The 24,570-nt window shown below is 39.8% G+C and overlaps 1 protein-coding gene and 1 long non-coding RNA gene across 2 annotated transcripts in view; one reads left to right on the forward strand and one right to left on the reverse strand.

Annotated features, from left to right (window-relative positions):
- Window positions 1-663: 663 nt before the first annotated feature.
- On the reverse strand, window positions 664-2,129 carry LOC108639713. Its single transcript, XR_001920675.1, has 3 exons — window positions 2,051-2,129; window positions 1,703-1,792; window positions 664-1,443 (listed from the first exon to the last, which is right to left on the reverse strand). It is a non-coding gene; the product is annotated as an uncharacterized LOC108639713 (long non-coding RNA).
- Window positions 2,130-3,099: 970 nt separating this feature from the next.
- Window positions 3,100-24,570, forward strand: part of WDR36 (WD repeat domain 36) — a 33,606-nt gene continuing 12,135 nt past the window's right edge. The window contains exons 1-16 of the mRNA XM_008921430.3: window positions 3,100-3,297; window positions 4,965-4,992; window positions 7,794-7,894; window positions 8,389-8,506; window positions 9,388-9,520; window positions 11,182-11,236; window positions 12,001-12,133; window positions 13,081-13,256; window positions 13,822-13,942; window positions 16,060-16,125; window positions 17,054-17,137; window positions 18,623-18,777; window positions 19,570-19,684; window positions 20,900-21,065; window positions 21,342-21,450; window positions 22,184-22,263. Of these exons, the coding sequence (XP_008919678.3) occupies window positions 3,100-3,297; window positions 4,965-4,992; window positions 7,794-7,894; window positions 8,389-8,506; window positions 9,388-9,520; window positions 11,182-11,236; window positions 12,001-12,133; window positions 13,081-13,256; window positions 13,822-13,942; window positions 16,060-16,125; window positions 17,054-17,137; window positions 18,623-18,777; window positions 19,570-19,684; window positions 20,900-21,065; window positions 21,342-21,450; window positions 22,184-22,263 (1,838 nt within the window). The remainder of the gene's footprint in view (window positions 3,298-4,964; window positions 4,993-7,793; window positions 7,895-8,388; window positions 8,507-9,387; window positions 9,521-11,181; window positions 11,237-12,000; window positions 12,134-13,080; window positions 13,257-13,821; window positions 13,943-16,059; window positions 16,126-17,053; window positions 17,138-18,622; window positions 18,778-19,569; window positions 19,685-20,899; window positions 21,066-21,341; window positions 21,451-22,183; window positions 22,264-24,570) is intronic.

Genomic DNA, 24,570 nt, shown 5'->3' on the forward strand with positions numbered 1-24,570 from the left:
TGAGGCAGCCTCTCCTCCGATGTCCCTGGCATGCCGATCCCCAGTGCCCGAGGCAGCCAGCTATCCAGTCAGCTAACGCAGTCCCCAAGCCCGAGCAAGCGCTCCTCGCCTGCACTCCCCGCAGCCTGCACAAGTCAAGAGGCTCCCCGGGAGAGTGGCTTGCAAGGTAAAACGTTCACCTTCGAGAGAAAAAAAACCCCACAACAACTGTAGACGGCGTGGGGAAATAACCACTACCCTCCTCCCGCTCCCACGCTACCGTGTTAAAACGATCCACTAGAGATACTCCTGCAACCTCCATGTGGGAAGTAGGGGCGCCTACCCCCGGGCAGTCCCTCTGCAAGGTGCCCCGAAGCATTTTTTCTCGTCTTTGAGAGAAAATCGTGTGTTATTGCAACGGTCCACGCTGCAGGTGCACTCCACGTAGTTATGAGTGTTACTCCCATTTGTTTGATGCACGATTGTCTATTGCAGAGCTTTTGTGTTTGCTTTTGTTTGGGTTTGGGTTTAGATACTGTCTTTGATTATTATTCGTTATCCCAGTTTTCTTTTCAAATAAGTGACACAATCTCAAGACTGAGTAATTATTTACAGTTCTGGAAAGAGGTGCATGAGACATTCAAATGAGCCCGGTTATGGAACTGGAAACCTTTATTTCCGTAGGCGTACAGGTACATATATGAAGCCAGCAACGATCTGACGCCTGGGAGGAGAAAAACAACGTGTAAAGACACCATGGATAATCACAAGGGTAACCAAACAGTTTCTCTAGTGCTTCCGAAGCACGGGCATCTCTCTCTTCAGATCTGTCTTCCGAGCCTTGTTGGGTCACGTAGCGAATTAACCTTTGGCTTTTTCTTACGCAGTTCTTTGTGGCTTGATCATCTTTATTCAAATCGCCTTCTTTCCACGGGGATCCACTTACAATTTCAGCCTTTGTAACCACGAGGAGATACAAGAGGATCTACTAAACATTTTGGATCCAGACAAGACCTTTACACAAGAGGTTGGTGATTTCTCTAGTGGCATCGGAGGGAAACGGTCGGGACGGCACTGCCTCCACGTTTTTATTCTTGACCACCGGCAGCTACTTTCTGAAAATCTCCTTTAGCAAGCCGGGAGTTGGCTAGTTTAGTAAATCGGTGCCTGTGAAACAGGACCTTGAGGTTACGCCCAACTGTCCTCCCGTGACCTTCCTAAAATGCGCTTCACTGAAGCTGGGACTGTCAGGGATGGAGAGCACGAGCCCGGGTGGCCGCTGGGAAAGCGCTACCCGAAGCTTTCCAGTGCCTTGCAGACTCGTAGGACTGAAAGTCGCTTGTATAATGAATGCTCCACCGACGCTGAAGATGGTGTCATGGTTGCAAAGGTGATCAGTGGTTTTAGAAGCTACGAGGATGGTTCACACACATCTTTCCTTCGCGAAAAGACCGGGTGGTGTTTCTGGGGACGAGTAAGCCCCGCCGCTGTTTCGGGCACCACAGCCCGGAGCCACCCAGCCAGCCCAGCACCAGCTGCCCCGCACCGCCGCTGCCCGACTCTCGCAGCCGCCAAAGCACCCCGAGGCCCCGACGGGATGGTGCGGAGGGCAGTAGGGATGTCTATAGTGGGGTGATCAAGAGGGCTGGCAGCAAGGGGCCGTGTCTTTAACGAGCATCCACCCTGTTGTTTCCCTCCAGGAGCTACAACTCGATTTTCATACCTGCGAGGATGCACCCTCCCAGCCGACGGGCATGCAGCAGTCCGAGGTTCGCCCAGGTGCAAGCACTCCCCGGTGGCTAGGTGGCTTTCCCTTTCCATAAAACAAACAAACAAACAATCAAACAAAAACCCTAAACCACAAACAAACAAAAAAAAACAAAGAAAAGGGTGGGAAGGAGAGGGTAAGAAAGGGGGAAAGGGTGGAAAGAGAGGAGGGAAAGGGAGAAAGAGGAAAAAGGGGGAAGAGGGGGGAAAAAGGCCAGGAGAGAGGAAGGTAGAAAAAGAAGGAAAAGCAGGGAGAAGAGGGCAAGGATGAGGAGTGAGGGGAGAGAAAGGGTGGATAGGTAACCTCTTTTTAAGGATGCATGCGGAAGCGCTTGAGGGAAAGGGAGTTGAGGGCCGGAGTCGTGACCAGCCGTCTTTCTGCAGGATTCCCGGCGGGCGGAGCGAGCGGGTCGGCTGCTGGAGTGCCTCTTGGAGCGGGCTCGGGGATGCGGGAAGCGGCCGGAGCTGTGGCGAGACATCCTGTCCATCCTACGGCGCCGCTGCCCCGGCTACTGCCTGGCAGGGGAGGGTGCAGGGACAGCGCGGCGGGGCCACCCCAGCGCGAGGAGGTCCGGGAGCAGCGCAGGGAACGCCGACGGGGCGGTGCGGTGGCGGGGTGCATGGAGCCCAGCCCCGTGCGACAGGAGCAAGGCCCGGGAGCTGATGGCGGTGTGGAGAAGCTACAACAACTTGGGATAGGTGGCCTTGGGGGAAACTTCACTGTTTTTGTCCGCCGTATTGACTCTTTTATTGTTGCAACGGAGTCATCCTCCGGGGTAGTTTGGGTTTGTTTGGTTTTTTAACATGCATAATTTATTTAAAACCACACACACACAAAAACCCCAAAAACCCCAACAAAAACCCAGAACACCTCGGGAAGCGCAGCGGCTGCTGGAGCGGGCACCCCGCAGCCCCGCCGGGACGTACGCACCGTCGGGAGCTCAGCTCACCCCAGCGCTCCGCTGCCTCGGTGTCACCTGCAGCCAGACCCTATGCTTTGTGAGGAGAAAGGGGATAACAAAGTGAAGAATAAAAGGGGATTAAAAAACCTGAAAAATAAAAGGGGGTTAAACCCCCCCCACCCCCCCCCGAATAATAAAAGGGCATTAAAAACCCCGAAGAATAAAAAGAAAGGACGCGCAGTGGTGGCTGCGGGAATGTATGTAGCGCAGTGCGCGGTGACGGTCCTCTGCGTGTCCCAGCGCGGCTGCGAGGTGGCGTGTCCGAGGATGCGGTCGCGGGTCCGAGGATGCGCGCGGTCCGAGATGGGGTCGCGGTGCGGGGGCTGCTTTCGGCGGCGCACGGGGGGCGGGCGGGGCGGCGGAAAGGGGGGCGGGCGCTTCCTGCGGGAGGATGGGCGGGAGGCGGATGCGGACACAGAGCGGGCACGGACACGTGCGGTGCCATGTCGCGGAGGGCGTGGGGCTGTTCTCCGGGTTCCGAGTGCTCGGCCGCTTCAGCGGGCACGTCCCTCACGTTCTCCGCTACCACGGCCGGCACCGCGAGTTCTACGTGGCCACCGCCGTCGGGCGCAGCGTCCACACCTACAACGTGAGTACATCCCGGCCCCCCCTCGCCGCTTCCCCGGAGCCGTGCGGGGCGACCTGCTTCTTCCTCGCCTTCCTCCTCTCCCCGACCTCACCATAATGATGCGGGAGCGTGTGCAGGGCTGCGGCGCCCGGGTACCACGGCCCGGAGGGAGGGATGGAGGCTGCTGACTAAACAGGCCGGGAATGGGCTTGTTCAGCCATGTGAGGCAGCGTTGGCTGCTACAGCTTAGCGCATTCGGTTGCCTAAAAGCGGCACTTAAAAGGAAACTTCTAAAATTCAAATTTGTGAGTTTTAGAAATCAGGCATTGTTTATTACGACGCGCTACCCAGCGCGACGGGTGCCCTGGGAATCGTTTCGTCAGAATGCACACCGAGGTATTTTTCACTGCAGCTTGTATGTCTGCATTGCATGATTATTTATTTTTCATTCCTTGCATTCCTATTATATATTCATGGCATTCCCAACACTTATGAGCATATATACATGTCTTTATAAGGTCGTCGGGGGTCTCTAGGTCTCTTCTCTGTGTTTGGAGCCCCCAAAATTCCAAATGGCCACCTTGTGAAATGGTAATGCGGTAACTGAGTGTTGCAACTGGCTGCCTCAGTTCTTCTCCTCATTGTTTCTTTAAATCACTTGGCTTGGCTATCTGTAGTTTCTATGTTGTAAATACTATCAATCTTTCCAAAGGAGCACCCAGATGCTGAGGCTTTTCCTTGTTACAGAAGAAACCAAAGCTTGCCTGCAGCAGGGATAGTTGTGGGTTAGTGGCTGCACACTTATTTTTTGAAGGGTTGGGAGGCAGGCAATTAGATCCTATTAAAACTCCTGTATGGAAGCAGATGAGCAAAATTGAGTTCTGCCAGATGAAAGCCTGTGATATAGGCTCATTTCTTGCAGTGCAGAGTCACAGGGTTAGTGCAGAGTTAGAGTTAGAAGGGACCTCTGGACATCATCGAGTCTCACCACCCTGCCAGGGCAGGGTCACCTGGAGCAGGTGACACAGGAACACATCCAGGTGGGTTTTGAACGTGTCCAGAGAAGGAAACTTCATGACCTCCCTGGGCACAGTCAAAGCATAATCAGTGTATAGAAACAGTAACTAAACAGAAAGGAATTGAATCGAGTGATTATAGTGAACAGTAGAGTGCAGACAGCATGGATCTTCCTCCACCTTTGTGCTGCCTTTTAGTGTTCACTTCTGCCATTCTCTTCACAGACTTTCAACTGAAAGAGTAGTGATCATCAGTGGGAAAAGATGCTTGCAACTAAAGCAAATTCTATGTGAGCAGATATAAAATTAGAATACAGTGTGCTTGCAGTTAAACTGAAAACAGAGGTGATGTGGAAATTAAGTTGCCCAAGCTCTGCAAGGTGTTTTAACATGTCTTTAGTTTCCTATGCATTAGGGTAGAATACATCAGGAGCACAACTTAATTTTACTGAGTGGCTTTCTTTTTGCAAATGTATTTTCCCATTCCTTTTGACCTGCTGTCTGCACGTTTTCTGGTAGGTGCTGTTGTAAACTAAGATGAATAGTTTTTCTGTTTTGTGAGGTATGCAAATTAATCTAATGTGGTATCATTCCTAGAATTTTTAATTTCTGTTTATAGCAAATTCATTACAAGCAGTCACTAAAAATGCCTTTTTAACATTTTCATTACAGGTGAAGAAGCTTGGTATTGTTTCTGTGAGTAAGTATGCACAGATTGTTCATTCCTATCATTTGTGGGTTTTTTGACATGTTTGACATCTGCACATGATTCTCAACTCAGAAGCAAAAAATAAATTGCATGTACTAATATTTACAATCAAATATGTTGAGAGGAGTCTCAGAAATATAAGATATCGATTTGGAAATAAGACTGCTGTTGAAATTGTAACTTAGTTCTCTTAGAGACATACTTTGTGAACCTTCTGTTCTTATCATCTTGGTCTTCCAAGAATACCCCTAGGCCTTAATAATTGAGCAGTGAATAAAAGTCAAGTATTAATTTATTGAATTAATTTCAGATCCCTTATTTTGATTGTTGTTTTTGTGGTTATTAGAAGACTTATAGGAGTTATATAAAATAATTACATGAGGAAGGTATGCGTGGATGAGAATAGAAATCTTCAGGAACCTTAAGAATTGGTTGTGCTGCTGAATACAAAGGATATGAATTGATGGCCTGATATTCCCTTGGCTATTGGGAACAAAGCACTCTGGATATCAGCAGCAGGGCCCATCTTCTTCAGCACCATCACCAGCAGCCTTGGTGATGAGACAGCATTAGGATAAGTTTGCAGATGATGCTGTATTAGAAGGAGTAGCTGACACCCAGAATGGTAGAGTTTCACTCCAGGGAGCTGATACAAAACACTGAGCCTGGGCCAACTAGAACCTCGCCAAGCTCAGCAAGTGCAAGTGCAGAATCCTACACCTGGGACAGAACAAGCTGAGAAATGACTGGCTGCATGGAATCCTACTGAAAAGGAGCTGGGGTTGTGCTGGTGCCTAATTGAATGTGGACCAACAACACAGTAGCTGGGAATAGGGCAAGCTGTGTATCAGGGTACATTAGGAACACAGCCAGTTGATAAGGGGAGGCTGTTATTCTCCTGTACTTCATGCTGGTGAGGCTGTTCCTGGACTGCAGTACCCAGTCAGTGTGGTTCTCCTCCTTCCACCACTCCCCTTTCTCCTGCAGGAGGGTTGCTGAGGAGCTGGAGAGTGTCAGGTCCAACAGGATGTAGTATGAAAAGAGACTTTGAAGTAACTGGGTCTGTTTAGTCTTAAGAAAGGACAGATATAGGGTGACCTTACAGGTAATTAGATGGCAGGGCTGAATTTGTGGTGGTGATGGTAGACAAAGTAAAAAGAGGCAGCAAACACAGGTTGCAGCTTGAGAGGGTCACAGTGGTGCTTAGGAAAAATGGCCCTAAGAGGTAACTGTAATATGGTGTAGAGCTTGAGCAGAACTCCTTCCCCAGAAATGTTCAAGACTCAGCTGGGCAGTTAACCCACCCTGGTACTGGTGATAGTCTAGCTTTGGGGGGAGCTGGTGGGATGCTGAACTGATTAATTTCCAAAGGTCCTTTTCAACTGATCTTTAGATAATTCAGAGGGGTGCATGCTGTCTTGAAAACTAGGGGTTTCTGTTTACCATCAGGTTTTTACAGAGACCTCATAAATAAAATATTTTTCATTAAAAGAGCACCTGTAAACGAGACAATAAATGCCACACAACCAGGACTAGATTTAGAAGACCAGCTGTGCAGAGTTAACAGCTGTAAACACATTAATGTAACTTCTGTGTTTAGCTTTCAAAATCATAAAAGCATTGCATGTTCTGTTCAGTGAGCTACATCTTCTTACAGAAGTAGTCATCTAAGCTTTTTGAGAAATTGAAATGTTTACGTACAGTATTGTGATTGAAAAAATTAATGCTGTGCCTCTCTCTGTGTGGTGGTGTTGGTTGGTTGATGTTATGTGGTTGGTGCTCTGAACTTTTTAACTGGACTCTACCTAAAACTGTCTTAGCCTAAGCAGACTTCATACAGCTCATGTGGAGTACCTATAACCTGGCTGTAAGCCTAAGTCACTTCAGAGGTGCTGTGGGAAGGTGTGTAATATGTTCGAACAAATTAAACCTTAAGTGCAAGCTTTTTTATTTTCTTAGTCCTTAGTTTTATCCTTTTGAAACTGTGCTGCAGTACAGCAAAGGTACTGGTTTCTTTGTGTCTAATAATAATTCATAGTACAAAGCAACATTGTGGGGAAGGCTGGTATGAGATCATGCAAGTTTTTTATCATAGGTGTACTCACACACTTATTTTTAATCTGATGTTTCTTTGTACAGTTGTTAAGTGCTGTAACTTGCATTTTTATGTTTCACTGGGTTGAGAGTATTTTTTTCCTACAGTATATTTTTCAGTTTTCTACCATGTGAGACCACACCAGCAGTTTCTCAGTGTGATCTGGAACTTTGACTCATTTCCCTTTTGAACTAGTAAAGTAGCAGATCCCAATAGTAGGTACTCCTTCTGAACCAGCCATGAGGTGGTGAGTGAGATGTATTCTTAGGGCAGTGAATTCCCAGTTTCTTTACCTGTGATCAGGAAACAGCTGCAGGAGTTATTATTAAACTAATAAGCATTGCTAATGCTGAGATGTTGATTTTGCATCTGTGTTTCCAGCTTCACAAAGGTAACACTTACCTTCACTTACAGTGAACGTTCAGTAGTTTTACTGTTAAGTGTTTTTCAAAAGAACCACCTTGTGATCTACCAATTTGACGTTACTTATGATGTTGTCACCTTTTTATTGTAGCGTTTTATTGTAATATTGTAATATTTGCATTCATCCGAAATGTGTACATTTCTCTAAAATTCAATGTAATATTCAAAAGGAGAGCTTTCTTGGTGAGTCACGTGCCAGAGAAATATGCTGTGAGGCTTTTTCTTTCATTATGAGCCTGAGATTTGTTTATCTTTTCTTTTGTTTGATTAACAGGTAATGCTTTGCCACAAGACATTACATGTTTGGCAGCAGATCGCATGCTGATATTTGCTTCATATGACAATATTCTCCACGCTTTTGCCAGGAACAAAGAGGTTTTTATTAGTTTACTTATTGCTTAGTACAAGACAGCTGTGTAGTGTTTGGGGTATCAAGACAGTTAGTTTTCTACAGATGTTTATTTCTGTAGATGTTTAGTACCTTCAATTTTAGGGAAACAAACTGTAGAATAAAGAATAAAAAGCTTAAAACAAGGATGTAAATGCAAATTCTGTAGTGGCTGACCTGCGTTTTATGTATTAATTATAATAGTTAAATAGTTAGTTAAAGATAAAAAAATAAGTTGTTAATTCACATAAGTGAACTGAGTGAAATTAAATAATGAAAAATATTTAGGTAGAATATTTTTGCCAGCAGTTTTAAATGTCATATATAGTTATCTATCTTCTACTTCAGGTTGTGTGGCCTTTCCATGTGTTTTATTTAAACTTAGTTGCTTTTAGTCTGTTAGCTGTCCTCAGGTATTATATTAACATGATATCCTGCCCTAACAGCTTATATTAAGAGCATTTCTATTTTGAATTTATAGGTGGTTCATACCTATGAAGGTCACAAGGCAAGGATACACCTTCTACAACCTTTTGGTGATCACATCATCTCTGTGGATCTTGATAATGTTCTTATTGTTTGGAATATACAGTCAGAAGGTGAGAGACTTTTTTTTTACTACTTTTTAGGGTAAGATTGTTAAACATTCATTAGTTTAAAAAGGAGTTTTGTTAAATGCACATATTCAGAAATAGTTCATCCTTAAAAAAGAAAATTCCTAAATGGCAGTGCTACTTGTTAGTCTGCAATAATCCTGCAATAATATTTCATGAATGGATTCTGCATCACATGCAGAGACCCAGTAGGGTTCCATATAGGTGTAAAGAGATAATGGTTATATGGAAATTACATTTTAGTTTTCCATTTTCTGGTAAAGACTGTGATACAGCAGCTTTAACTCTATCTCTGAAACTGTGTAATTCCTTGATATTTACCAAACTGGGTAAGACTACATTCTAATGAATAATCTTCTGATTGCATCAGCATCTTTTCGTGCCATTGTCAAGCGCTTCAGTGCCCCAAACAATTGTGCTTCAGTGCCCCAAACTTTTTCCTTTAGAAAGCATTGCCATTGGTGTGACCAGTGTTATTCCCTGGATCTTGGGCCTCAAAAGTGTCTGTAAACAGGCTTTAGAATTTGAAGTTGCTAGGACAAACAAAAGGCATGCTAATCAGATGAGGTGTTTTGCTCAGGCAGGAGCAGGAATCCCTCAGAAAGATAAAAATCGCTACCGTTCTGCCAGTATTGCTGTAGTAGGTAGGCTTATAGGGAAAACATGTACCTTGGAGCCAACAGATGTTAGAATGTAAAGCTGAGACTGTCCTGTTACACATTAGCTAATCCTTTAATGTAAGAAACACCAGTTGCAGGATTTGTAAAGTAAACATCAGCTCTGCTTTTACATTTGCAAAGGGACGACAAGCATGCAGATTTGTAGGTGTAGCCACACTAACACTGTTTCTTACCTTTTTTTTGCAGAAGAGTATCTTCAAGTGGATTTTGATAAAGCCACTTTTGTAGTTTCTGCACTTCTGCATCCCAGCACCTATTTGAATAAAATTCTCCTTGGGAGTGAACAAGGAAGCTTGCAGCTGTGGAATATAAGATCCAAGTAAGATGCTTAATAACTTGGCTACACTTCATGCCCCGAGTAGCTTGATATGCTACAAATAATACTTTTAAGTATTATAGGTTTTGAACATGGAATCTTTTACCAAGTATTGGCAAAAGTTTTCAGTTAGTCTTTCTCCAGGAACAGAGAATGCTGCTGCCTCCTGAATGCTGACACCTTTCAGGTTGCATGTTGTTTACTCTCCTTGCAAAATGTCAGAGGTTGTTCAGGACTTTTTTTTTTTCAAATTTCTTGAAATCACATAGCTTTCCCATGAAAGCAATTAAAATAATAGTAAAAAGCATGTTCAGGCCTTCTGCCTCCCTTCTAGCTTAATTTTTTGGTTGTTGTGGATACAAGGAAGTGTTGACAGGTATTGTGGACGTAATTACCAGCATTTGAGCCTTACACTCAAATAAGAGATGTGTAGATATGCCATTGTCTCTGAGCATGTCTGAGTAGATCATCATTCATATTGTCAATATTTCCTGTCTACCAAGATCACCCGCTTTTCTAACTCATGAAAGTTACAAGTACAGTGAGTTTCCCTGCATGTTGATGTACACACTGCAAATAGATGTTGTCAGCTTGCTTAATTCAGTGTCTTATTTTCATAACCACTGCATACTTTAAATTGTATCACTGTTATTTCTTTTTGTTTCATATTCTAATGTTTTAGAGATGCCTTATATGCTATATAAATCAGGAAATAGGAATAACCTAAAAATACAGAAAAGTAAATGTCTCTACTCATAGTATTTTTACATCTATTCAATGCCTGTCACAGCATCTTGAGATGCAGTACATCCTAGATGACAAAAAGTCTGCCTTAGATGGCTTAATTTCTCTGTTAATTGTGTAAAAACTTATGGCATGTTACTGCTCTTTTAGCAGTATTGCTGGGTTAAGCACGATATGTTTTTGCCTGTTTGTTCCCTCCATAGATTGTTTTGTAGATAGGAATGGAAAAACTAGACCAAAAAAAAATTAAAGAATTGAGGGGAAAGTTTGATTGTATCTGGCAAGAAAGGAAAGTGAGAGGTGGTAACATGACTGGTAGCAGTCTTTTAAGAATGTCAACCTATGCCTGTGGTGATAGAATAGATTTTAATCATGTCCTTAAATAACATCTTCACAATTTCACCCTTAATAAGTGCTGCATGACTGCCTTGTCTTTGAGCGGTCCTGCTTCGTATTTTGGCTCTTACCATGTCTGAAAGGAACAAGATGGTGTGTGCTTGTAATACATACTGGTGTCTTAATTTAGGGAAGTTACTCTGCACATGAAAGATTTGATTCTATTAGAAGCTGAATCAAGACTGGCTTTTTATGTTGATGTTGAGAATTCTGCAGAGGTGTGATTGTGACAGAAATGCATGGGGAACAACTGGCATAGAAGGGTCTTCCTCCCTGTTCATGGCGTACAATTATGTCATTGTTGTGGGATTAATGCATGACACTAAATTTTTCAATAAAAATGAACCATAAGTTTTATTCTTAACCCTATTTATTAGTGTCACAGGTGTTTTTTTTCTTTTATCCGATTTATAAAAAGAGAAAGCTGATTATTTTTCCATGTAAGTGCATATAAAGCAGCCATTTTGTCATGGAAGATCCCCAAGGGTTAATTGATTTATGGATTATGTGTGTTTGTTTTCCAGCAAACTCTTATACTCATTTCCAGGATGGGGCTTCGCAGTCACAACTCTTGCACAAGTTAGTACTTTTGTTGCCTTTTATTTTTGTGCATAACTGGTCAGCTGGTAAAATATAATTGTTAAAAATTACAGCAGTAAAGATGGCTTGTATTCTCTCAAGGTATTGTAATAACCTTCTCTTTAGTGAAGGTTTGTTACCTGCTCTTCCTCTAGTCCTAGTTATGTTGCATTTAGGATCTTAGTTGTTTTGTGTTTATCACATCTATAGTCTTCACTAAATTATATAAATTCATAGAAACAGTTTACATTACACTGGTAGTTTTTTGCTAAACTTATTTTGCTTTGGAGGTTGATAAAAGGTAGATTTTGCTGATTCAAGAAAAGATTTTGTAATTGTATTTGCTATATTTTTTTTAGATATAAAAATTAATTTTAACTTATTGGTAGCATTGATGACAGCTTTGAAAAAGGTCAGCAGTTGTTCAGGATAAAACTTGTACACATGGAGGTGTGGGGCAGGGTATATAATGAATAATAACCAGAGCTACTGGGTACTAAAGTGATGTGTTTTTCAAAGGATTCAAAGTTTCTGGAAACCAATAGAGACTAAGCACAAAATCTTGTATTTCTTTGGGTTTTTTTGTCAGATCTTCAGTTTTGCATTACAGTGATATAGATAGAAAATCTTATGCAAGATGCCTTATTTTTTTTCTTTACTCTTTGTCCCAGACTTAGATACATTGTCTTGAATGTATTGTCATTACCAGTGTAGCTGCAAGCTTTTTCTCTTTCATTTTAGTTGCTGTTCAATTTTTCTTGCAGGCACCAGCAGTGGATGTTGTTGCAGTTGGTCTTGTATCTGGTCATATCATTGTACATAATATTAAGTTTGATGAAACTCTGATGAAATTTCAACAAGACTGGGGTCCCATCACAGCAGTATCTTTTCGTACAGGTAAGTCTTAGCATTTTTTTAGTGAAAATATGTATAAAATCACTAAAACTAAGTGGGACACAGGAAAATATTTTTTGATAAAACATTTCAGAATCAAAATTTGTGCTGAGAGTTCTAGTTTTCAAAGACTGAAGGTAATATAGAGAAGTTACCAATAAGTAAGGGAGATCATGCATTTTCATCATGACTTATAGTGCTATTTTATAGCATTTTCTTGTATTCTGACTCAGCGCACAGCATTTTTGGAAAGAAAAGTTTGTTTACAGTGTGCCAAGAGCTAGCACAGTACAGTTATCAGAGTTAGTGCAGAGTAACCAGTACACCTTAGTTTACTGTCCAAACCTACTTCTCAGCAATGTCTTACCCCCCAAATAAAGTTAGAGTGTTAATGGTTGTGTGACTACTGAATGGATGTAACTGGGGAACACTGTTTATTTTCACAGCTTTTTCTTGTCTAACAAGTATGTACTAATTATTAAAGGTAGTTATTTTGATGTTGATCCTTCCAACGAGCTGTTGATACTGAATCTAGTCTCTCATTCAAAAAGAGAAAGTCACAAATCTTATCAGGATATAGATTGATGTAGACCCTGTTGAGGATGAGTGGTACTGGAGAAAACTGTGAAACGACTTTTGAGAAGTAGAATGTGTCAATATCTCTTGTGCTTTCAAGCAAAACTTCTAGCACTTACTGCTGGATTTAGATATTTTGTTGTTATCTGATGTGAAAAAAATCCTGGTTTTATTATCAGTGAGCTTTGTTTCTTTTCTGATTGAAATACTGGAGTGTTATGGTTAAAACATATTTATAGCATCAACTTGAGATTTTTTTTCTTGTGATTTTAGCTTTTTCTTCATCAGTTCTGCATCAGTTTAAAGACATGAGAAGTCAATAAAGATGTGCTGAATGTCAACAAACAAACCTTTTTTTACTTTTTTTTGAGCAGATGGACACCCAGTAATGGCAGCTGGGAGCCCAGTTGGACACATTGCTTTGTGGGATCTAGAAGACAAGAAGCTGATGTGTCAGATGCAAGATGCCCATTCCACAGCAATAGCTGGCATGTCGTTTGTCCCTGGAGAACCACTTCTTATTACTAATGGTGCTGATAATGCTCTACGGGTGAGTTACAAGAGCTGCTGCTGTCTGCTGTTACCTTTTTCTTCTCTGGGAGACCTGCAAAGTGTAAATGTTTAGTTTGGATTTGAAGCAGCAGTTCTCAAATGAAACAAATACAGCAAAACTCAAGTTGCTGGTTCCTCAGCTGGACTGTAGTTTAAAGATTTGCTACCATGGTGCCATTACTTCATTCACTGCTTTGTGGTAGCGTTAAAGAACAAAGCTTAAGATCCACTTTTCCAGAACCATACTTTATATCCTGGTACACTATCTTAAATCTTGATCCATTTTTATAACGTTTTGGATCACAAGCAATTGCTCTTGATAAAACTCCCTTGTGCTGCATGTCTTCTGGTGCCGTCAGCCTTTGGTGGAGGGGTGGAATGAACATCAGGAAACAATTAGTTTCTGTGACAGAAACTTCAAGAGTTTTAGGGTGAAGGATGAAAGCCAGCATGTGAAGTTTGTTGCACCAGCTCCCAGCTAAACCTGTTCCACTGACTAGAGGTGCACTTACTGACAGGGCAATGTTTATCAACCTTGTTTCTCTGCTTATTTTGGGATGCAGGTGTGGATTTTTGATGGACCTGGTGGTACAGGTCGTGTATTGAGAAGCCGAATGGGACACAGTGCACCACCAACAAAAATCAGATACCATGGGCAAAATGGAGAGCAAATTCTTAGTGCAGGTATGAGTTCTCATTTTTGTTTATCAACCTGATTTCTTGCTGTGATAAAGAAAATGCACACAACTAAGTGTCTTTGTTTTATTAATAAACTAGATTATATTTCATGTGTTGTGTATATGTATTTATGAAACATAGTAAGTAGCTAATGTAGACAGTGTCATTATTACTGTAGCAAACTGTTTCACTTAAGCTGAAAAGTTCGAAGCAGAATAACATCGGAGCTGCTTTTATTATCTGTATTTATGTATTTGATAAATAAAAATCGATCCATTATCTGCTGAGAAACTATCAGCTGTCAAAATGAAAACCTGTAACAGCTAGGGAAATCTGGTTGTGACAGGAAAAAAATAAACAGCATAATGCATTTAGTAACTGAGAGGAGCCACACCGCTTTTCCCACTAGTTTGAGCAAGCTTTGTTGCTTGTACTGTCTTTGTAATTTATTATGGCTCAGTTGTGTCTGTATTATATATTTTCAAGGCTGCTTCTTACCATGGTATTAATCTAGAAATGTAAAAATGCATGTGACTGCCCTTCCTTAGAAACTAGCATATTTAAAAATCTCTTAAAGGACCCCTTAGGAAATGATGTGCTAGATCAGACTGTTTTGTACTCCAGTGCACTTAAGTAATGGAATGGTAGAGACTCTTCACCTAGTCTTTACTTACTGTTAAGCAGTGAATTTTTTACGTGGGCAACATTTGACAATGTTACACTATGTTTTGATGAAATGTTACATCCAGTATGGCACAGCAATATAGGTGGTGCTAAAACTACATACTGAAATCTCTTACTGGCCATCCAACTATTAACTTGGATTCAAGTAACAAGTTCCTTGACAGTAATTCAGCTCACACAAGATAAACCACAGTATCAATTAAATCTTGCTTAACCAATCTTCACATTTGCTTTTGCAGTTTACTGCAAAACATATGGAGAGGACACAGAGGCAACCACTAAAATGAAAAGGATCTCAAGCTCTGAGATCTGATGTATCTGCAGTGTAAAGATACATCATAAAGATACTCTCTACATTCCTTTCTGAAACAGTGGTAAAACTTTGTGCAGCAGAAATGAGGTAGCAATGCTGTGAGGTGTCTTTCAGGTGCTAGTGGTTTCCTCAGAACAGGCATCTCTACTTTGTAAAATTTCACTGTTGTCACAGATTTACCTCATGCTTAACCTTTCTCCCAGTTCCAAATACACAGATCCTGACTTACGTCTCCATCACAGCGGCAAGGAAAGGTTGCTAGAATAGTATAATTGTTCAATTGTCTTTCAGATTCTTTAAGTTCACTTTGACTAAATTTCTGTTTCTTTACTTATTTGCGGTAGTAAAAGTGTTTTGTGATTCTTGTGATTTTTAAGAATCATCTCAGTGCCTTTAATTTTGCGTGTGTTGTGGAGTTTTGTTTTCTGTTGGGTTTTGGTTCTGCCTTGTCCGTATCTCCCCCACCAAGTGGACCTGTTTGCTAGTTTCAAATTTGAGCTTTCTATCTCTATATTAACTTCCTATCAGTTCTGTGAACATTGGTCACTGGGTAGAGTAGGAGAGTCCCATTAGTGTCCTGGTTACAGGAAAGATGGACAACCCAGCTTTTACCATTTTCCTTTGGGTTAGCTTGCTGAGTAACCTGTGTGTAGTTCTTAATCAGTCACAGCATGTATTGGTTAGAAAAATAAAGGAAGGAATGTTGTAGCTATTGAAGGGAGTATATGACGTCATGAGAAAGCTTTGGAAGTATTATGGAGGTATTTGAAGGATGCAACACTTTATTTAATGTTCTAATTGTTGAAAGCTGGGTCCAGCAAGATATTGTGGTAGAGAAAGGAGCAGGGACAGAGGAATTAACATGGAAAAGATGTCCATAAAGAGGTGTCATTCTGATCATGTGTGGGGCAAAACTGTAGGAATGGAATGTAGGCCATAGAAAACTAGGCTTCATTAGTTATGCTGCTTATAGTGTATCTGTATTTTTTCTTGGACCAGAATTTTTAGTAAATACTTTATGATGCTGTTTGAAGTTGCTTATTACTTATCCTTTTATTTTCATTTCTCAAATAGATTATGCATAAGTTGATTTTTGCCCTTTTCTACTCTGCTAATTTTTTGTCAGGTCAAGATGGAACATTGCAGTCCTTTTCAACAGTGCATGACAGGTTCAATAAAAGTTTAGGACGTGGTGAGTATTTCAGTCAAAGTACAAGTATTGGTGAAAAAAAGCTCTGAAAAGTGTTTATGTAAATGTTAAGCAGGCTTTATTTTCCCTTTAACTGTTGTATAAAAATTAGTCACCTCAGTTGTTCTGTGAACTCAGTCCTTCCTGCAAAGTGTACTTTCAGATTTGTTTGTACTTAAAAAAAGTAATTTCCATAGCCTGGCACTATATGCTCCTTCACCATGGGAAATGTTGGGCACGACTTTTGTATTTAAAATGTATAAGGCATTAGCTGACATTTAAGTATGTGTAATTACAACTTTTTACCATATTCCCCTTCTATTCAGTTGACTAAATTGATATTTCATATCTTGAGTTCCTTTGATCTAATGTAGAGTTTAACTTAAAACACATCTTGCACACAGTGCCATGATATAGTTTGGAGAGCAAGGATCAGAAAGACTAAAATAATTCTTAGTTTTAAGTGCTTATCTATATGGTTGTATATGTATTTAGATCTGTTTGGAAAGACATATGCAGATTAATTGGTTTTGTATGTATATCCTTTGGGTATAAATTTGAAATTCCCAACTCTTTGGTTATTGAAGGGGCTGGGTGTTACATATTGCTTTGTATAATCATGTCTGTATGACCATATTTTTAGCTGTAATGGGGGAACTTCTGCCTCAAGACTTCAGCACAAGATCCTGGAATAAATAGGCTGAGTAGTACATCTGTGTAAAAGGCTGGTGATTTGTTCAGTATCACGTGAATGTTGACAGGAACTCTGTTACTATTCTTACCTCTTCAAACCCTAGGGAACAGCACTGCTGTGTTTATATAAGCCAGATTTTTCTGTTAATAGGAATGTTATGTTTTGTTAACAGTCCTTTTTAAACCATTATTCTCATTTGTCATCATGAGACTGAGACACTTATTTTCTGTTTTTAAGGTTCAATTAACAAAAAGAAATCAAAAAAGAAAGGTCTTAAGCTTGACACGATGGCACTTCCACCAATTACAGCCTTTGCTTCGGGTAAGTGGTCTTTCACATACATTACAGAGTAAATGTTAATACAGTATCATCATATATTTTTTTTGTCTTTTAACCCTCAAGACACTACTGTTTTGAAAGCTCATAAGAAGATGAGATTATTGAGCATCTGTGGCCTTTCATGAGTTGTTGACAGGTTAAAATTATATTTTATTTTGTAAAGTTTTCCAATATTTCAAAAAAAGCATTTTCTTTTGAACGTTTGTCTTGCTCTTTGGCTTGAAAATCTCCTGCCAGAATCTTTTGGTGTATATATTATTCCAGCTGGAGAACCAGCAATTAGAGGGGGGATGAAGATCTTTTTCAGCTGAGGAAATCTTAGGAACAATGTCTGATTTTGATTCCTCAGCTCTTTCATTTCAGTGACTTTTCGATGTCAAAGTTCAAGTAATCTGTTCATTTGTAATTCAGTATGCAGATAAAGAGCCTAACTTTTTTGAAGCAGGATAACAATTATCTTTGCTTCATCAAAATGTACTTCTTTAAATTAATGACCTCCTCTTGAAGTCTGTTTTGTCTTAAGTATAAATATTTTCTCTTCTGAGGATGGTTTATTGTTTCCTATGTTGAAAGATCTGGATTTACAGTTTCGTGTAGCCATTTGACACATATGACATTCACATTTGTAGTGATACAGACATTTATACTTCAGTGATACAGACTATCTGTACATACTAGTTGCAAATATCTCTATGTATTTTTAAAATTTATATTTAAATACAATTAATTTTGAATTAATTATTTTTAAATTAATATTATACCTTCCTGCATTTGGAGACATAAACCCCCCATTTATTTAAATACGTTATGGAGTTGTTTCCTTTTTGCTGTCTTGTCTTTGGTAAAATGAACCTGTGTGTATCTCCTTTTAGTCTTTAAAGTTCAAGAAATATCCAGTTTCAAACTCTCAATTTTTTTTAATGTATATATTATGGAAAAAAGGCAAACTTGCTCATTATTTAGACTTTTATATATAATGTTTGACTACAAAGTTTGGATACTGAGCTTTGGAGAAACAAATTTTCCTGGAAATGCAAAAAAAGTGTTTTGCTGTGTGGAGCAGATTTAGCTCTTAATCCCAGCTTTAATTTGTTATATAGTGGCTTCTGCTGCTTCAACAACTGAAGAAACAGCTAACAGACTCAGCTGGAAATGTGTACAGATGGAGCAATTTAAGCCACTTGCATTGGAATACGCTTTTCAAACTGCATAGGCTAAAACATACAAAGACATAAGACATCCAAAAAAATGCTTGTGGTTCTGTTAGCATTTATTTGCACTACCACATGCACAACATTTTGCCAGGTGTTTTTTTCTCTATGGCAGCCTTTCAACTGTGCAACAAGAACAATAAATATGAACTGTTCTGTCTAAAGTTATTTCAAAATACTCTTTCCTAAGATATCAGAAAAGCTTGTTTGACTTTAGAATTACTGTTTGTAAAAGGACTATATGTTGCATTTGCAGAAGTGGCACATCAGAGTGACTGGGATGGTATTATTGCCTGCCATCAAGGGTATATAACCTGCACAACCTGGAACTATCAGAAAACTTCTATGGGAGCTCATAAACTGAGGCCTGAAGAATTTAGCAAGTACAAACCTATTGATATATATGCAACAGTAAGTTTATTTCTTATAATGTTTCTTCAGCATTACATTGTATGTAAAATGCTTTACAACTTGAGTTGGACACGGTGACATTGTGTTGAACCCACAATGAAGGCAATACAAATGTTTACTGAGCTTTACCTGCTTCGTAGACGAGTAGTTACTGTGGCACACTTCATGTGCTAGGCATTGAGCAACTCCTATATCTTGTGATAAATTGTTTTTCTGACCTTGTGTGTAGTAGTTAAGTGGTAGATAAAATAAAGTTAATTTTAAGTACCTGGTTTTCTTTTGGCTACTGAATTGCTTTGGACTGTATTTTTCCAAAGACAGCTAGACCATTGTTTCTTTGTTTCTTGCTATTTAAACTCTGTGTGAACTTGCCTTATTTTAGGGTGCCACAGGCAGTATGGACATTCAAAGAGGCATGCAGTCACCATGCTTACACTTTATCTTAGGGATTGAATTTGTGGACGTCTTGATTTTTTGGGTTACACTGTTGAAATTATTACATATGGCTTCTGATGGATGTCACTAAACTTTCATCACCAAGCAGTGACCTTTTCATTACATGTTGACTATTTGCTTATTTTAAGAGCTCCTCCCTCTACTTTTTTGAGATGTAAGTTGTTGGTTCTGTGCAGGTTTCCTTGAAGAAGTCTAATAAAAATATATTAGTATTTTGTATTCCTACATATTTCATATGCTACGTATCATCTAACAACTTTGCTAATTGATATACACTCAGAGAATTTTTTGTCATAGGTTCTTTGTTTTGTTGTTTGTTTTTTATTCCCTTGAAAGGCAGTTGATATTACCTCATGTGGTAACTTTACTGTAATCGGGATGTCAACTGGACAGGTGGATGTGTATAACATGCAGTCTGGCATTCACAGAGGGCGTTATGGCAAAGAAAAAGGTAAGGATTGCTAGACTTTTAAAATACTGGCTCTGAAAAGAACAGCAGTAACCTGTTGTTCTGTCATCTAGCATATTTAACATAGGTTCTGAGTTGAATTTGGGAATCTTTTCAGCGTCTCTGATTACCATACACTGTCCTATGATGCACTGCAGTCAGAAACCTCATTTGAAGGACAGGATCCTTGCTAGTTTTAACAGGTCTGATGTTAGCATATCCTTGGTTTTAATTAACACAAAATTGTCAGTTCCAAGATGGTTAGCACCAAAATGAAATCCTCTGGCCTCTGCTCTTTTTGAGATAAGCACATTTCTTGGCTTCTTGTTACAAGGTTCTGTCTCTGAGATAAATTTTCCCATCTGTTTTGTGCTCCCTGCTTAAAAATTAAAGAATATTTTACGTGAGTTGGAAATTAAAATCCTAAACAAGTCTATTTCTTTTCATATGGTATTATTTTTAATTACCCAGCTTCAAAATTATGACGTAATGTGACAGTGTTCTGTCGTTTCCTTTTAATGGTTGCATATATATATATTTCATGTCATGTATCCTCATGCATGTTTTTTGGTGCTCAAGATCTGAATGTTTTGTTGTAGAAACAAGGAAAGAACCTCTAAACATTACTGGATTTTTAAAAGCATAGGAAACATGAAGTGATCTCCTAATAAAATAATTGGTTGATAACAGGATGACTTTTCTAATTTTATTTACTGGCCAGTAGCTTTAGGCATAGATAAAGAAATAAAATTGATCCAAACCCAGAGGAGCTATGTATTGTCTTTACACTGCACTGTAAAGTAGCCTAGGAAAACTTCCAGACTTTGTGCTGGAACCAAAGCTGGAAATTTTTTCTGGAGTGGTCTGGCCTCCTGGAGGCATTCCCTAAGTGATTCAAAAAGTCTCTCAAATCTCACACTCACAAAAAACTTCCCAAAACTGAAAACAGAAATATGAGCTAATATTCAGCTTCAGCTGCTCACAAATTTTTACTTGTATTCCACGTGTTTACTTGAAAGCAGTTTGGTTTCTGTACAGGTTAAAAAAAAATATGATATTGGAGCAGTCTTGTCAGGTGGCTTTAGAATTGTTTGTCACTTGCTTACTGCTCATTTAGTGTAGTTAGGCAAAGACATACAGAATGGTTTTTGGCATTCAGTTGATTTCTATGCTAAGTTTAAATTCTGAAATAGTACTTTCTTTTCTCTTGATTTGCAGCACATGAAGGGGCCATTAGAGGGGTAGCAGTGGATGGATTAAACCAGCTGGTAATCACAGCTGGTAGTGAAGGATTAATTAAATTTTGGAAATTCAAAACTAAAGAGCTAGTTTACTCCACTGAACTTTCTTCTTCTCCAAGTGCAATTCTGCTTCACAGAGATAGGTAAGAAACTGAAGCTATTCCATGTGCATGTTGTTTTGCTGGACGTATTTGTCTGAAATGGCAACCAGCATTCTAATTAAGTTTATATATTTGATGCTTTGAAATATAACTGACTACCAGACACAAAATAAAATTATTACAAGATATTTTATTAGACTGAAGGAGTATAATACTGATATCCGAAATTATTTTAGGATAAAAGATACCTGGAGCAATGTTAGGATATTTTTTGTCTCTCGAGTATTCACTATCTTATGTGTTAATGTTTCTTGGCAGTGGTATTCTGGGAATTGCCTTTGAGGACTTCAGTATTAGTGTTTTGGATATAGAAACCAGGAAGATTGTCAGGACATTCTCAGGACACCATGGACGGATTAATGACATGGTAATTGTTAACTCATTTTCTGTAAAGGTGACATAGACAGATACGTAATTAATTTTAAAGATAATTAATTTCTCTGTAGGTATTAAGTCACTGAGTATTATATTCAGCTGTGAATTGTGGAGTTGTAGTTCAACTCTACAGCAGTTTTGGCCATGTTAGTTTTCAAGTTAAAATGTATAGTGTTGGAATGGCCATCTATTTTTAATGTACTTTGGGATTTTACTATAATTTTGCTAGAAGCTGCTTTTGGGTCAAACAAAATAAAGCATTAGGAGTAATGAAAAACACATTGAGAAGCAAAATTGTACAGTAGTCTCAGCTGTGTACATAGAAGAGATGAGTCAGGTGTAAACAGATCTGAGATTACACTACACAATGACCATTCCTTATTTACATCTTATGTAATAGTGTTTTGTAGAGTTCATTACAGTAGTTTTTAATTCTAAATGCTACTAAATGAGTATTTATTTCATTTTTTCAATTTTATGCTTAGTGGTTTTCATCACTAACAGTCAAAGCACTTTGGTCCTGACTTTTATAAGTCAGATCTGTCCTGTGTCACATATTTAAACCTGTTTCAAAATAGCTTTTCTCACTTAAAACAGTGTGTTTTCGGTTTTAGTTTATCACCAGACCATTTCATCGTGGTTTTAGGCAGCAGTCTAATCTTGACAGTGCCTCTTGTAGGGATTGGCTTGTCCATTGTGCCATTAAATTGACTATTTTATTTTAGACTTTCAGTCCTGATGGTCGTTGGCTAATAACTTCATCAATGGACTGCACCATTAAGACTTGGGACCTTCCCTCTGGATGGTGAGTCACTTTAAAAACATATAGCAGAACTAATAATCTCATGTCTGATAAATGGCAAAAAGCCTTCTGGCTTGATTATCTGTCACCAACTTGTGCTATGTGATATTCAAAGTTGCACATGGCATAACAACTCAGTTCTCAGTATTTTAGTTGTGTCCAATGCAAGACCCTTTTTCTGGGTCTGCAGAATAACAGCATCTTTAAGATCTGTTGAGGACACCTGGAGTTGAGGACACTCACAGTGTCAGTGAGTGTTAATTTGTTCTTTGTCTGGAACTAGCACTATAATCTAAAGGTCAAGAGGTTGCTTAAGCTGAACTGCATTGTGATATGCTGAAGTATTCATGGGATCATGCCATCTATAATGCAGCTGTCTCCTTTGAGAACACACGCAGGATCACTCTCAAGGAAAAAAGGCAACGCAGAAAGAACCGTGTCTTGCAGAATATACCATCTAAGGAGTCTTTCTGCTGTGCCTTTTGCAATCGGATATGTCTGTCACATATTGACCTCATAAGCCACCAGCGTGGCTGTAGCAAATGTGGATAGAGCCTTCCCAAATCTTCGTTCGCGAAGCCTAGCCATGATGACATAACATGGGATCATAGAGTGTTTTGAGTGGGAAGCGAGCTTCAAAGATCTAATTCAACTACCGTGATGTGGACAGACACTTCTTTCACTAGACCGGGTTACTCAAAACCCCCTCCAACCTGGCCTTGAGCACTTCCAGGAATGGGCCATCCACTTGGCAACTTGTTTGTGCAACCTGTTTCAGTGCCTCACCACTCTCATCATAAAAAATTTCTGCCTTGTATCCAGTATAAACCTACACCCTTTCAGTTCAACACTGTTGACCCTTGTCCTTTCACCACAGGCTCTGTTAAAAAGTCTAACTCAACCTTTCTTACAAGCCCCCTGTAAATACTGAAAGACCACAAAGTCATCTCCCCAGAGCCTTCTGTTCCCCAGCGTGGACCCTTACCAACTCTCTCAGCCTTTCTTCGTAGGAAATGTGTTCCAGTCATTTTCCTGGACTTGCTCTAACTTTATATCTGTCTTGTGCTGGGAGCCCCAGAGTTGGATGCAGTACTCCAGATGGTTTTGTAAATAGAAGCCTGTTTTCACTTATATTCATTTTAGCACACAATAAGGCTTTATGTCAGTTATATTTTTAATTGCAACTGCCAAAAATTCTCCTTCGTGATCTGCTGTGAGTAGGCTTCTCCCAGAGTAAATTTGGCCGAGAAATATATGAGTACACACAGGAAGTTCAGGAGCCCAGAAAAAAACAAGCTGAAAAGTAACTTAGAGTTCTGTCAGTGCATTTTTTTAGCAGCACATCAGATAGATTTATTTTTTTTACGTAATTTAAGGCAGTGCTATGCAGCGTGCAGTTCTGGTGATCACTAAATGGTTTCACTGATTAGTTGATGTGGTATGGTCAATAATTTTGTATACTGTTAGAAGTTTTACTACCTAAAGCGTGTTGAGTATCAACAAACAAATAACCTGTTCTTACATAATGAATGACGCTAGTCTAAAATAGGACAATGTGATGGTTTCACTCTAGATCTTCCTGGAGACCAGCTTGTAACCAGGAGGGAACTAGGGTAATGACTTAAGAAGTATTCCATGCTATTCCTTTCCGTAGCACAACATATAAAAGGGTGCAGATAAGAGAGCTTGTTCTCTTCTCTCTTCCGGTGGTTGAAGGGGACAGGTCTCTCTGTAGACAGGCTTTGTTTATATAGGCCAGGGCCTGCTGCTCAGACCTGCCGTTATCTCTGGTCTCTCCGCGAGGCGTGGGGGAGTTGGCTGCTGCCTTGCACAGCTCTGCTGTCCCGATCAGGGAAGTATTTAATTTGTTTTTATATTTATTGACTAGCTCTCTATTAACAGGTATATTGAGGAGATATTTGTTTTTAGGCTTCTTTTTATCCCTGTTTCCCCCTCCCTTTTCCCTTTTTTTCCCTCCTCCTGGGAGCTCCCTGTTGTGGATAATATATTCAAATTGAATATATATAATTGTAAATATTTTTTTTTTTATAGAATCCCGTTTCATTCAAACTTCTTTCAGTTTTTTTCCCATGGTTCGTTTTTTCTTCCCTCTCTGGGAAGCAGGCCTTGTTGTCAAGTTTTGGAGACTTGGCAGGAAGCCAGCTCGAAACTTGCACAGACAGGATGGACATTAAGTGTTGTCTTTCCAGTATAAATGGGAAGAAAATTAACACTCTGTTTGGACTTCATCTTTCTAATACTCTTTCCCTTCCAAAATAATGTGCCTGCAAAAAATTGCAGTATTAATTA

The sequence above is a fragment of the Manacus vitellinus genome, unplaced genomic scaffold (genome assembly GCF_001715985.3).
Source record: "Manacus vitellinus isolate BGI_N305 unplaced genomic scaffold, ASM171598v3 scaffold_23_pilon, whole genome shotgun sequence".
NCBI classification, from domain to species: Eukaryota; Metazoa; Chordata; class Aves; order Passeriformes; family Pipridae; genus Manacus; species Manacus vitellinus.